The 16012-nt window shown below is 37.8% G+C and overlaps 1 protein-coding gene across 1 annotated transcript in view; it reads left to right on the forward strand.

Annotated features, from left to right (window-relative positions):
- LOC149231707 (Vps51/Vps67 family (components of vesicular transport) protein) overlaps nt 1-16012 on the forward strand; it is a 285059-nt gene that overhangs the window by 71967 nt on the left and 197080 nt on the right. The window contains exons 6-8 of the mRNA XM_089381720.1: nt 9552-9716; nt 11505-11605; nt 11748-11815. Coding sequence (XP_089237846.1) covers nt 9552-9716; nt 11505-11605; nt 11748-11815 — 334 coding nt within the window. The remainder of the gene's footprint in view (nt 1-9551; nt 9717-11504; nt 11606-11747; nt 11816-16012) is intronic.

The following is a 16012-nucleotide window of genomic DNA, read 5'->3' on the forward strand; positions in this document are numbered from 1 at the left end:
AGAAAACGCAATAGCTTTCCCTTTCCCTCTAGATGCAGATGTCAGTGGAGTTGGCAGTGGACTCTGCTGTGCTCTAGAAGCTGAAGAATTAGGAGTTACAGGAGGTAGACCACGTCCTCTACTGGTGGTAAGGGTAGCTTGGGTAGGTGGTGTCACCTCCTCCTCCTGTTGCTCCTCCTCCTCCTTCGCCCCCTCTACGCCTTCCACTACCTCCTGCTCTAACTAATCATCAACAAACTCCATGAGAGGCCTCTCAGCCTCAACCCTCCATGCAGTAGTGGTGTCAATCCCATCCAATGAGATGGCCTCCATATCAGGCGTCCTCTCAAATTGCCTCACCCACAATCGAAGATTGTAGTAGACATAGACCATGTGATTAAGTCGTTGGGACTCCAACCTGTACAAAGATCATAAAATAATAATTATAAAAAAAATATTATTCAATGAATTCAAAAAATTAATTGCAAATTTGGAATATTTTAAGTTTTAACCTGTTGCATTTCTTGGTGTGTATTTTTTCAAATACACTCCAGTTGCACTCGCATCCTGAGGAGCTACATGTTTGGCTGAGGATTCGAATGACAAGATTTCGCAGATGGGGTACTCTGGCACCATAACTTCTCCACCTTGCATCTACAACAAAATTGCAAATAAGATAAACATAAGAAAAAAAATGAAATTTGAAATTTGAAGCAAAGTATGAAGTTATGAATTTGAAGAGACAATGAAATTTGAAACAAACTAAAAAATATCTGGCATTTTAGTCTTCCTATCAACCACAACCATCTCAAAGCTAAATGTGCCACCTGCCATCCTGTATATCTCCATTTCTTTGGAGATTTCTGCATGTTCTGCTGGAGATGGCACAATCCTCTGAACACAGGTGAAGAATCCATCCATGATCTCAGCATTAAATAAGAACCCATAGGGGTAAGAAAATGCGGGGCTCAGGTAGATCCCTGCAGCATGAATGGGACGATGGAGTGTGTTGTTCCATCGTTCATCAATCTCCCTTATCATCATAGTAGGCTCGAATGGATTCTTTGGCCCTATCCATGGCCTCATACGAGTAGCCCATTGCGAGCTTGTCACCATCAACTAATCGGAGAAACTTTACCAAATGTTCAGTAATGCTGCACACCTCCTGCACTCCCGCCCAGAGTTTTCTTGGTATGAAACTAATTTGCATATGGCCTCTACCTTTGGTTTGTGGCTAAATGTCAAAGCACGACACTCATTTGAAAGAAACATTTTATTCACATCCCACATAGACTTCAAGAGGGATTGACGAGATATGAAACTGGTGGCAAACCGTGTAATGGCGGGGCGCACCAAATCCTTGTTGTTGGTGAATTTTCTCATCAAATGAAACACATATGCATGATTATATATAAATTTTGTAATGCTTTTTGATGAGTCAACAATATCTTTGACAAAATGAATTTTTCCTGTGTCCTCCAACATCAAATCAATGCAATGTGTAGCGCAAGGTGTTCAAAATAAAGTAGGATGCCTCTCCATAAACATCTTGCCAACAACAACATAATTTGCAGCATTGTCCGTTATGACTTGGACAACATGTTTTGCACCCACCTCCAAAATAAACACATCCAACAAATCACATAATAATTTTGCATCTTTGATATGTGCAGATGCATCAACAAATTTCATAAACATTGTCCCCTTGGGACAATTAACCAAGAAGTTTATAAGGCTTCTCCCCTTTTGATCGGTCCAACCATCTGACATCACAGTGCATCCTGTGTGTGCCCATGATGCCCTAAACTCCTCCAATCTTTTGGTGCAGTCAACCTTTTCATCTTGAAGAATGCAGCCTCTAAAGTCATCATAAAAATGGACTTTGTACCCTGGGCCAACAATTGCAATAGCATCAACAAGCTGGAAAAAATCATTATTCCTTGCAACGTTGAAAGGAATGTCATTCCAAAGGAGAAACTTGCCCAACAACTTGTCAACTTCTTCTTTCTTATTTTTTTAAAGCATTGAAGAGATAGATGGTTGTGAACTAGCCGTGGTTCTAGGAACAAAATATGATGAGGTAGCTATAGGGTTGGTTGTAGATATTGATGCTGAAGTAGAACTAGTGCCACTTTCATATTCACCTCCTAACACTCTCCCTGCTAGTTGATTCCTTAGATCTGACTTGGACAGTTTGGCTTGCTCTAATTCTTCCAATGATCTGAGGGCTCTTCGGATGATTTCTGGATTTGTATTTTTGCAAGGCCCTACCTCATGTCTAGGGATTTTTGCAAGGTGATACTTCAATCTATAAACCCCTCTGTCATATGATGCCCACACAACTTGCAAGACAAGCTTGATCTATCAAATCCTCCATCATGTTCACCAAATTCCCACAGAGGGTCCAATTTCTTTGGCATGTTTGTAACTTGGTTGAATTCTTGAGTTTTAATGTAAGATGAAGTTTGAAGTTGAAACTTGAACCTATGGCACAAGAAGAATTGCAAGTTAAAAAAGAAAAAAATTACATACATGACACAACATAGTGAATTTTTGATAAAAAAAAAACTTCAACTCAATCCAACAATAATAGAAAAAATGCACATTTAAACCCCCAAAAAATGATGCAAAAAATAGAGCACAGGAAGGAATTAAACTAATAAATCTAACAATCAAGTTTTTGCATTTTTGATCAAAATAAATGAAAAAAAAACACAATCAATTGCACTCAAAAATCATTGATAATCAATGGGTTATAGAAACCCAAGCAAAAACAAGAAAAAAAAATGGCCAAATTCGGTGCCCATATCTAGAAACCATAGTTTGCCGAAGAAATTTGGTCCAAACACGAATTTGACTTGCTTGGGATGCTAAAATCTTCCGTTTTTCTCCTCCTCTGCCCTAGTAGTCACCTTCCTCTCCTCCTCAGGTCTCAAACAAGGCCGCTATCTATAAAAAATGAGAAATAAAAACCAAGAAATTGCTTTTAAAATGCGCTGTTTCCGACTCGTGCGATTTTTTCTCGGCAAATTGCGATTTTTTGGAAAAAATAAAAAAGAACGCCTTAAAAATCGCGATGTTCGCAACACTGATTTTGCATGTGTTTATTTAGGCCCAACCCACTTGTTTTGACAAGCTGATATAAATTTCAGAATGCATTTATTGCAAACATAAAGAGTGCTTCTACTCTTTTTCACTTTCCTAACAGCTGATAATTAATGCAAGCATTCAACACATAAGAGACACTTGTTTTTGGTCAAACTGACCTTGGAAAAACCCCACAGCCTCTTGGGGAAAACCAGTCTTCAAAGGAGGATTTTATTGCTTGAGAAATTATAAATAACTACATAAAAAAAATACTTATCTCCCTTTTTGCTATAGCTTTAAATGCACACATTCTGGAAATTTGTACCCACTGAAGTTTCAGATTTCCACAAAATTTTTATGCCCAAAAATTTAGCATTTATCCTCTGCTTATCTCCTTGGAATTTGTGCCCAGAATTTGCCTCAATTTCTGTGCAAAAGGCTATCTGTACCTCCTCGAAAATCGTGTCTAACAGCAGCTGGAATCCTTGATTTTCATGCCGCTTGTAGTAGTGTGTCCCGAAATTCATGCCTTTAATTTTGGGCTTGAACTGAGTTGTTCCTTGAATTTCGTGCCCAGGTCCTCCCCAAAATTCGTGCCTTTGCTCCTCGAATTTTGTGCCTACTCCTTGATTTTCATGCTGTATCTTTCTAGAAAATTGTGTTGCTGTTCATACAATCTCCTCCTTGGAATTTGAGCCCTTCTCCCAAGTCTGCAATTTCTCCTCCTCCTTGAAGTTTTGTCCTCTCCTCCCTTCTCCTCATGCTCTCTCAAGTGTGAAGTGAAGAGTGGTTTTCCTTTTCCTTTGTCTCCTCAGAAAGATTGAATCCATAAACCTAGGATTCAATGGTTGAGATTTCATCCTCAAATCTCAAAATGTGTGGTTGAGATCATTTCTCCCAAATGAGCCCTCTCATACATTGACCCATCACTTGAAAGTCTCCTAGTACCTTTTTCAAGTTGTGTACCTTTCTAATTTCTCTCATAAAGTAATTTTTCAACTCACTTTAATATTAGAAAAGTATACTTTGTACTTTTAGCATAAAGTTACTTTATAAAGTACAAGTGACTTTAATATTAGAAAAAGTACATTGTACAACACTTTTAAGCACCTTTTCCCACCATGACATTAATATAACTCATAAATGTCACCAAAACAAAAGCCATTAATGTGCTCACTAGGATAAAAGGGATAAAAGCCTAGTAACACTTCTCCTTGGTACTATTTTCAAAATCAAAGACATGACAATGTAGGAAATCTAGCTAAGTCCTATGCTGCATAGGAAAGATGGCTATTGAGAACATGGAAAGCCCAATTTTTAGCATCCCTGACACAACCCGTTTTGACCGAAGGGCAAACTTTGTGACTCTATTGGGAGCCTTGGGAAACCATTCTTGGAGACCTCTAGATACACCCCCTACTCGATGCAATGGAATGGTATGCAAAAATAAGTGCTTGTCATTAAGGGGTAAATCAATGCTAAATCATTAAAAGCAAGCTTGGACACCTAAGATATACTTCCAAATTCCAATCAAAGCGTAGTAAAAAAGAAGTAAAAGGTGCACTAAAGGGGTGGAAAAGGTAGGTCGAGTAAAGGGGCAACTCATGCCTTTGATGGCTCTCTCCTTACATCTATGCACCTAGGATGATGGACCTCCATTAGTTGGTCCCATGACCATGGGACCTTGCCTTGAAGTCTTTCCCATTCATTGCCATTATTGTCACAAGCACCTATAAATTGAATGGTTAACCTAGGACATGTGATCTCTCGTTAGGGACCGAAAACACCTAATAGGGTTGACCGTCTAACCTCCCCTAATGCAGGTAGGGAACACATTTACGAGACTTGTTCTAGTTAGATATTTGAAGGTGATCTTAGTTTGAAGTGTTATTATTCCCTTAACAATTAATTATCGTCCATTATGATGCATCTATGGTCATTGCCCCTAATGATTGGTGGCTTTCACTTAATCTTGAGATGCTTTTGCCTAGTGGTTCTTTATATAGCAGCAAAGGCCTTTGAGGGCGTATTATATCTCTCCACTACATTGCTTGCCCAACCTGCATTGTCTAGAGAGTAGTGATGGCCTTGCAGATACAGTGTTACCCCTTTAAGGCAGAGCGTTGGGCACTTTGATGATTCCAACTGATGATTTACACCTCAGAGCATCCCCAAATGCTAAAATGTTGAGCTTCTCTTGCATATTGTTGGATATTCTTGATGTTGTACATGGTGGACCCAACATGCCCCTAGGCTGGTCATGACACTGTCTGATGGGCATTGCTTGTTCCAATGTCGAGATGATGATGGTCATCCCCAGGGTGACAAGGGAAGGCTTGTAATCACACTTGGAGCACCAACGCTGGAGAGAGATGATGCCATGTCACCTATCTAGACCTTGAGAGGGTGACGCAGGGCACCTAGTGTATGGTTTTGACACGTGGAGGCATTTTGAGGCACTTCTTGTGATCTACCCTCAAGACTTCAAGTTGATTATGATGATGGGACATCTCACTAGCCCATCCTATGTATGTTTATAGCATTTATGATCCAAAAAGGGCATGATGTCGTGGTTATGGAGGATATTGACCCACACGTGTTGGCTTTTATGGCATTATTTTGTTGTTGTGAGCTGTGGGGTTGGCTTGTAACCCCTTGTCTTGTCAAAAACTCAAAATAAAACTTGTTTTAGCGCTTGTAGGCTAATTTTATTTTGTAAAGGTGAGAGATATACCTCATATAAATAGAGGATCCCTGATTTACTATCATTCATCATCACACTAGAGATATTGACCCTCTCTTCTAGGGCATGCCTCAGCGTTGTCTTATTCACTACTTGTGGAGTGGTATTTTTATGAAGCATTTGCTATTGGAGATTGGATCGTGTATTGAAGAAGTCTTTTTGGGATTGAAAGGTGGTATTTTCTTGGAGGAAATTGTAAGTTTATTGCTGATTTTTTATTATTTTTCATGTAAATGAATTAATGCAAGGCTTTCTTATTGATCCATGACTAAAATGATATCATCTTTTGGTAATCTTGGTAAAAGTTTGCATGTTAAATGTTTGCTTCCTTGAAATTCATAGAAGAATTACTAACGTGCATCCTCTATTTAATTTCCTCCTAAGGAAAAAGATAGTTAGGTTTTATAAAGTGGACAAGACTTTTTCTCTCTTATTCCAATCATTTGTCTCTTTCCTTTAAATTTTGCCCTAAGACTCCATCACCCAAGTAGGATTAGGCACTGGTAACATTTGTGTTGATCAGAAGTCTTCAAAAACATACGTATTTTTCCTTTTTTTCCTCCCCTAGGCTTTTCAAGGCAAGCCACTAGGGCCTTTTTGGGGCTGAATTGCTTTAGGGCAATTTTGGATGGATGTTTGTGGATGAAATTCTAGGGTTTGCCTCTATAAACCATTTACTAGTATTTTTTGTGTTAAAGCTTCCCTAAATAGCAATGTTGCACTAATCGTTATTGGGATAATATCGGCGCGAGGAAAAAATCGGAAAAAATCGTTTGGTACAAAAATATTCATTTTTTTTCAATTTTTTTAATATCTAAACCATCTACAACATAAAATAAATACATTGACACATAAATATGATAAAAGAACTAATATATAAGATGTTTAATATCATTTCTAGTGCTCAAATCACACATAACAGTGAATCATGTCCTGAATAGTAAGTCCCGACTCCCGAGTCCCAACTCAACCTCAAAATATCAACAAAAAATATAATAATGTATCTCATATCATGAGTCATAATGTCATATACAATGAAATGAACCAAATAACTAAAGTCTAATACTACTGATTTCCTTTGCCCCTCTAGATGTAGACGTTGGTGGAGTTGGCAGGCCGCAGTAGACTATGGAGTCTGCTGTGCTCTAGAAGTTGAAGAACAAGGAGCTACAGGAGGTAGACCACGTCCTCTACTTGTGACAGGGGTAGCTTGGGTCACCTCCTCCTCCTCAAAAAAAATATATATACACATACATACATACATACATACATACATACATACATATATATATATATATTTTTTTTTTTTTTTCCCATGTTTTTTTCCAAAAAAATCACGATTTTTTCGAAAAAATCGGGCAAAAAAAATCCAATTACTAAGCGCGATTTTCTCTTTTCATTGAAATTATCGCGATAATATCACAATTTTAACAACATTGCTAAATAGGGTTGACATTATTCTTCCCAAGCAACTTTGTGCCCCAAAAACCCTAAACCCTATCCGAGCTTCAACTTGAAGCTTATTTTTAGGGTTTATCTTGTGCCTTTGTTGATTCAGTTTTCAAGTGAAGCCTTTCTTAAACGTATATAGGTCTAGGTACTCATTTATCATTGCATATCAAGTAGCCTTAGCTTATAGAGGTTTTAGTCTAGATTTAGTACATGATACATTGCTCCTTTATCAAGAGAGAACTGAGCCTTGTACTTGTATTATCCTTATAGGGGAATACAGGGAAACCTCCCTTGTGGTGAATTTCCACTAAAGAGCAGGAGGAGAATTGCTGAGGTGACAGTGGGAATATTTCCTCATTGTTGCTACAGGGTTTGGCCCTCGTCTTGTGAACCCCGTCACAAAGCCTGCTAGATTTTGCGGCAACAGGGATGATTTGTAATAGGAATATTTTTGAAGATGTTACTTTTGTAATTACCCTAGATTTGGGTGCTTTTTTTTGTATTCATGTATGATTTCTTCTCAAAGCAACTGATTCATCTGTAAGAACTGCAATTTATTTTCTGTTCCAAAATTGTCTCTTTTACTACAAACTGTTCACTCAAAGATTGTAACATGAGATGTATGGTTTCACAAGCATGTTGCCATTGGAGACTGAGATGTTTGAGTTTGAAGGGACCTCCTCTTGTAAATGCTATTTAATTTTGGTTTTTTTAAACATTTACTGTAAATAATGTGGAAGTCTCTCTCTCTCTCTCTTTTAAATTTATTTTCTTTATATCATTTCATGCATTTTATACATGCTCCTTAGTTCTTCACGTTTGAGTGATCTTCAAATTCTATGCTAACTAGTCTGTTGTGATTTCATCATCTTTTTCGCTTATTTGGGGGGTTGTAAGGAAGGTTAATTGGCAGTTATAATGGGGGATTTATTTATTTATTTTTGTCAGAGGTATTCTCTTATGGGAACGTCTATTCCAATCACTCGGAGACAGTCGATATGACCTTATATTTGAACCATTAGGTGAGAATAGATAGGGTGAAATTAGTAAAACCACAAATTAGTGCACCAAACTCGCAACAGGAACGATGATGAAATTGGGTGATGCTGTCCATGTGGTATACAATTGCATCCTTATGGGAGTTTTGTTAATGTCTTTATCTATTTCCTTACTTGAGGAGTCAAATATGATGGTTGATCACTAATACCCCTTTAGTGAATGAGTACGTACATATGCATGCTAACTCCTTAAAAGTTAAAGCACTTCTTCCAGAATGTGTTTTGGGGAGAGAGATCAGTTTGAGATTTTATTGCCAGTGAACAATTCTCCTTTGACAGAAAATATTTTTTTTGTTTCAATGTCAAAAATCAGGGTTCCCTTTCTTTCAAAGCCATTGTTTTTATTACTTACAATCTGGTATATTGGCTTTTCCAGAATTTGTCTAGTGATTGTATATTTGTTTTGTTAACATCCATTCAAAGTTAGCTGGTTAACTGTATTGTTGAGAATTATAGCTCAGATAGGAACTACCGCTTATGTTCAGTGTAAACATGAAACAAGCAATTCGAGATTTTTTGAGAAAGTTATTTATTAAAAAGTGATTTTAATTTTGGAAAAGCAAATTCTATTTTGTAACTCACTTTAGTAAAAAGTTGACAGTCGTATTTTTAGTAGTTGAGCCTAAAATTGTACCTAGGCTAGGAGTAATCTTAAAAATTGACTTTCTGCTGAAACTATAAAGAGAGGGTAAGGTAAAGGCAATTATACACACTACACAGAGAGAGAGAGAGAGAGAGAGAGAGAGAGACTAGGCAGTTGGGGAAAAGAGATTCTCAGGCAGCACACAGTATTGGTCTGTACAGCCAACTGGAAGTCCAACAGTCATAAGGACAGGCTCATACATGTCCATAGAGTTGTACAGAGAGATCATACAGGCCGTACAAGCTCAGTTAGAGCATTTTTTTGGTATCCATGCATGCTGTTTTTTTGAGCAGCATGTGGACGTTTCATTGTTAGTTTTTTGATGGAATGAAATGTTTTTTTGGAGTAATTACCTATATGTGTGGGAAATTAATTTTTTTATGCTTCCGTTGTATTTTCCAGCCATCTGTGTGATTGATGAATGCCCAGTTTTTTATTTCTTTTATTGAGTAAATTCACGATCTAATTTATTTAAAAAAGAAGCATAGGAAAACAGTCACCTAGGGTTTGGAAAATTTAGATCTTCATCAATACAGGTTACTTGAGAAAGGGAATCGCCAAAATTTTTGACAAGTTTTGCTTGTTTCAGGTAGACAATCTGAAGACAAAGGTCTTGGAGGCAAAGCTGGAACATTTTCTCTCAGAACTTCAGGCTGAAGCCAGACAAGAAAATCATGCTGTCACAGATTCAGACAATCCTTCTGAGCGCATATCAGATTCAATAGCATCAAAACAACCAGTGGAAAATTCAAAGGTAATGTATTGGGCCAAAACTGATGAGACATCTTGATGAATTAAGCTAGAAAGTTTTGTTAATTGTGATGAATGATATGGGCTACTAAATACATATTTGATCTGCAAGAGATGATTTTCGAGGATACCTCTTACTTAATATCTTAAGAGTAATGAAAATAACCAAATTTGTAGTAGTACAAGACTACTTTTAATGTGATACAAGTTTACAGTGAATTCTAATGCTCTGCTGATGGGATAATGTTCTGGAAATTGTTTGGTGTAGATAGCAATTTTGGCATGGAATCATCTTCTCAATTAGTCCTTTGTGATGATAAAGTGCCCAAGTAGCTGACGTTGTAATTTAATGAGATTGAGATATGCATGCATGAAAACTTATTCATTACTAAGTTACCAGGATTCGGATATGGATACGGATCCAGATCCACTAGATTTTTGAATATCCAGGATCCGGATACGGCAAGGATGTTTCAAGTACAAAAAAGATAATAATATTTTTTAAATTAAAAAAACACTTTTAGAGTTCAAAAATCAAATCCATTTATAAATCACAACATTAGAACTGAAACCATTAGATATATTATAAATCTGAAGACTGAAACACTGAAATGATGCATCCTCCCTCATAGCAAAAGGATAATATCATAAATGATAATAGTAAGTACAAAAATGAGTGTCTCATCCATGATCACTCTACAAATATCCATTTCCAGCAAATCACGATCCGCCACGTGGCCGTTTCTGGCACGGATCCGGATCGGATCCACGGATCCTGTACCCTCCTGTGCCGGATCCGGTAACTTAGATTCATTATAATGTATCATTGAAAATTTATTCATCATAATGTATCATTGAAAATTTATTCGTTATAATGTATCATTGATATATCTCAGTGTTCAATTGAGGGGTTCTGGTTCTTAAAGTCTAAGTAATGAGGAGGAGCGAGCCATAATTTTGCAACAAGAATATATGCAGTTAGCCTTTGTTTTTATATTTCATATGAGAAGCTCCCACTGTCAGTTTTTCTAATTTAAACAGAACTACCTTCTTTTAATACTAAAATTTCCCACGGAAAGGAAAGTTTCTGGCTATTCTATGAACCTTACAAACTCTCTTTTAGTTTCCTCATGGTATGGAATACCGATGGCAGATGCTACATATGTACTGAGACCTTATAAGTTGTTTTGGACCTTGGTAATTGGTCATAAGAAATTTCCTTTTCAATAATGACAGTAAAGGTTACCACTATTGAAGTGGAAAGATATGCAGTTAGTGTTTGGTATACAACCAGAGTTCCCATCTGCTCCCCGACAATCCCGAGAGAAAAATAAATAGGATGATGGGAATTTTCTATATAAAGGGAGATCTTCAAAAGAACCTCCGTGATGTTCTCTTGTTTTAAATCTTACAATCTTATTTAATATTTGAAGTATGTAGAAAATTTGGACCCTGGCTATATATATTCTGCAGCCATTGTTTATATATAAATTGAGGCAATTGGTGAGGTTTGCAAGACCCCAAAAGGTAACTTATTGCAGATCGTTTTACCATGTCAGCATGAAATAATACTCTATTGTTCAGACTTTTAATTTCTCTCCCTTGATATCATCTCAAGTTTTCAAGTTAGAACCTAGGTATATGCTATCCACAGGTCATGCTTATTCTATCTCTAGGATGCAGATATTTTCCAAAAAGGTATATTTTGTTTGTAGTTACTACACCTGATGCTATTCAATGACTATTTTGATGTCTTGCTTAATTAATGTTGTCACATGACATCTTTCTTTAGGATTCAATTGGCGAATTTGCTAAAATGGTTACTGCTTATCGCATCATTTTTCCCAATTCAGAAAAGCGGTTAACAGAAGTTGCAATAGACCTCTTTAACAAGTATGAAACTTTTAACCTGGTCCTGCCATTCAAATTTTTTGTTAATGAATTTGTCCTCATTGTATTTTGATCTTAGGTAAATGTGTGTAGCTAATATGTTAAATAGTTGTTATTTGTGACTAATTTCTTTGATTCTTTGAAGACATTTTGCATGCCTGCGGCAACCTGAGAAAGGAAATGCTTCTGCTGCAGAACTTATCTCTGCACTGAGTGAGAATGCTACACCTCATCTTATTCTTTTTGTCTACTGTAAAAGAAAATAAACATGTCAAAATGCAATTTAATCTGCATTAGCACATCATGGTTTGTGTGTGAAAGTGTATTTGGTTCAGTTATAACTATTAGTCTTCTTTATCCTCAGAGTTTTTTTCTACCAAGGCAAAGAGGTTTCTGTTACCTTTCAATTTTCCATGTGATGTTTGTTGGAAATGTAACTAGTGTCGGTCTTCATAATGTAATTCAAATGTACCGTTGATGCATTTATTATATTCATTATTATTATTTTTATTTAGTCAAAGCATGTTCTTCATGCTTATAGGGTCAATTGAGTCAAAAAGAGAATTTATTGTGAGTCAAAATAAATGTAATTGAGTCAAGTTCCATTTGAAATTCTTGTAATAAAACAATTTTTTTTTTATTTTGAGTCAAAGAGTCGAAATGCCATCCACAAGACCAAGTCGGCCCTCCTTGGACAAGTCAGCCTGAGAGGCAGCTATTCGGTCCTCTTGGACTGTTCGACCTCTTGGAAGCTCATTCATTCACTCACATCATCACATCAATTTCTGTGCTAAAGAAGAGGAAGACAGCTGAAGGCAAAGGAGAGAGAGAAGACGTGTTTTCTGCCCTAGTTCTGCTCACTCGTGCGAATTTTTCTGAGGTACTGTAGGTCCGAAATTCCAGGAGTTAGAGATTTGACTAACATTGAATTTGACTTGATTAGAGGAGACTTGGAGGAGGGTTGACTTGGGTCATTGTGGAAGTCTTGGTCTTGGTTTTGGGTCTTGGATATTGCACTTTGATCTGATTCTATAAGAAGAGGATTTTTGGTTTTCCCCCTTGTGGGGGTTTGCCCTGGCTTGGAGCCTAATTTCTTGTGTTCTTTGTCGCTTTGTAATCTTTAGGTTTTGGTAATAGCTTGATGAAGAGAATATATATCTAATACGAAGCCAACAAACATTCACAAGTAATTATCAAGTAAGAGAAATCAATCATTATCTACTAGCATCTTGGTTTCTCGACATGGAATCAGAGCTAAGGTTAAAGGAAGACAGGTTGAAGGTCACAAATTGTTGGCACAACTGAAGGAAGGCCTCAAAGCTCTAAGAAGTCTCTTGAATCCATCAAAGGATGAAGCATCTAGTTTCAAAGATCAGGAAGAATCTACAGTCTACATTAAGAATTCTCAAGTGTTTACAGTGGTAAAGTCAAGAAGTATATAAGATAGATATGTACCTGTGAACAAATCCAAAACTTGTGGCATATGAACTTCAGCGATACCTTCTCTCTGTGACATGTAAAGTATTTCTATTAAGGAAGATCTAAACGTGTGATAACATTTGTCTGAACCTGTGGTAGCATTTGTGAAACAATCCGAATGTCTGTGATGTCTTGATACAATCTCTGTGGCATATTTCTTGTATAACTAACCGTACTAAACACGGATTTCAGAGGTACATAATGATGCAAATTTCAGAAGCACCTTCTCCTATGGAAATCCTAAGTTTCAATAATACAGAAGTCATAATTAAGTCCTCACTCAAGTGGATTAGAAGGCCAAAACTTATTTTATTTCTGTGTCACCCTACTATGAGAATTCAGTGGCAAGGACATGCGTTTCTGTGAGAACTCTGATATATATTGTTTTAAGGATGTTACTCTGTTACATGCAATGGACAAAACTTGCATAAAGGTCTGAAGTATACTCTATAACTCTGTGGAAAATCAAAACAAGAAGTTCAATTCATTTCTGAGGCAAGCAACCAGCATGACAGAACAATATAAAGAATTTCAGAAGTATAGAAAGCTTACAAAGAAGACTGTTGACTCTGCAATGATGAGGAACATTATCTATAATAATGTGAGTTACAAGGAGATTAATATTTGTAATGCGGGCTACAGGAACAAGCATCATTGATGAGATCAAACAACAACACTTACTATACATGACATCCGAGACTTCTACAGCAAAACTCTCTGTGGTACTCTTTTCTGAGGCACTGTATACGAGGACCTGAGGGACATTTATCTTTATAGAGAACATAACTATGACATTTTGGCTTATTAGGAGGAAGAGACCGAAGCAGTTAGAGGCCAAGACCTTGCAAACTCCGTGGTGAACTGTAACAAGATATATGAAGGTTTATAAAGCTTATATCTGTAACACAAGCAACTATGCCGTCGAAATGAATTACACCATGAAGCCGACCTGTCTGATATTGGAATCTGTAAGTTATAATCTAGAGGGACTGAAGGCTATGTAGAAGACTAAACCCTCCTCTATAGACAATAAAGTCGACACATGGCTATTGAAGAAAAGAACCAAATTACTAAGATCTTCTAAAGAAGGAATCTAATCATTAGTGTAATGGCAAGACTAAAAACCCAGTGTTATAGCTACTTGTAGGAAGGACTGTGGTGAGGAATTTGAAGATATATGAAACTCGTCTCTGTGACACACGTGTAAAGCAGCCATAAGACACCTAATGTCCAAAGTCTACATCCCTAGAGTAAAAATTAATATAAATGTAGAGTTGAGAAGTCCAAGTTCGTTGCAAACATGTTTCTTTGAGGCAGCTCCAAGAAAATTCCATGGTCTGTAGTCTAGTCGAATGACCGAAGGTTGAAGGTACCTCTGTTGAAGGAAAATAATACAAAGTCAAACAATCTCTGGACTGGATTCCTGTGATAAAAGGACTGCAAGGATGGACATGTATTGTTAAAAGAGGTATGTATAATCTTTGTAGCTAAAGACCTATGCTAACTATAGTACATATAATTTTAAGTTTTAGGTCATGAATAGGCTAACAATCCTATGCTCTCTTGAATGATAGAGATATATTAGAAAAATATTCTATTAGAGATTGTTGATATGTTAGCATACAAATCTGAAGATGTGATGGAACGTATTTTGGCGTTACCTTTTGTTCTTGATCTCTGAAGGAGTTACTATTTTCATCAAGGTTTTTCCAATGACATGAAATTGCAGCTAATGACGGTTCCTTAGAATCTGAATCTTTTTTTTTTTTTTGCTTAAGCAAGAGACGGTCCTTCTATTAGCTTAGGTAAAAAAATATTTTACACATGTTACAACATATGCCCAGAGGCGCAAACTCCCACAAAGGGAGAGTGAAAATGCCCTAAGTACCCAAAAAACCCTCCAAAAATCAAACAGAGACAAGGCCTAGACTGCCCTGGAACCAAGAGCGGGCAAGTGGATCCGAAGTCCGCTCCCCAAAACTGACCGAAGATCTGTCTTCTAACAATCCGACGGTCAAGATTCAACCCGCGTAGGGGCGAAGCCCCCAAAAAACCCTAAAGTTGCATGATCAACGCTGACCGTTGATCTTTTCCTTCTGATCCAACGGCTAGAGTCCATATCGCGCGGCTTAAAAAGCCTGCTGAATACCGCGCGATGAAGGTGATTTGTTTTTTTGGTCCTCCGCCACGTGTTGCTTCCTGAGTGGAATCGCTGGCTTTTCATTAATACCGTCTTTGGTTTGGAAGGCGCCCGATGAAGGTGGTAAACCATTAGTGGTTTTATCCTTTCGGCCCCACCAACTTGCACACCAAAAGGTGGCCGTTGATCTTCCCTCTCTAGATCTGATGGCCACAGACCAAATCGGACCACACAACTGCTCACAAAATACCCTAAAGTTGCACGATCAATGCTGACCGTTGATCTTTTCCTTCTGATCCAACGGCTGGAGTCCATATCATGCGGCTTAAAAAGCCCGCTGAATACCGCGCGATGAAGGCGGTTTGCTTTTTCGGTCCTCCACCACGTGTTGCTTCCTGAGTGGAATCACTGGCTTTTCATTAATACCGTCTTTGGTTTGGAAGGCACCCGATAAAGGTGGTAAACCATTAGTGGTTTTATCCTTTCGGCCCCACCAACTTGCACACCAAAAGGTGGCCGTTGATCTTCCCTCTCCAGATCTGACGGCCACAGACCAAATCGGACCACACAATTGCTCATGAAATACCCAGCGATGAAGGCGGTAATCACTGTCCATCCACCTCCACGCGTCGCTTGCTGAATGGCATCGCTTGTCTTCCGGGAAAACTTCTCCCGGGTCAGAGGTTGCCCGAAGCAGGTGGTATGTCTCGGGCAGTTTTTGACCCCAGTAATCTCTTCCTTTGACGCATTGCCCGAGGAAGACATAGCCGGAAGGGTGGCCTCTTTGGTGT

This window comes from Pinus tabuliformis, chromosome J (assembly GCF_031772625.1).
Source record: "Pinus tabuliformis cultivar Carrire ecotype Pingquan chromosome J, CPIR1, whole genome shotgun sequence".
NCBI lineage: Eukaryota > Viridiplantae > Streptophyta > Pinopsida > Pinales > Pinaceae > Pinus > Pinus tabuliformis.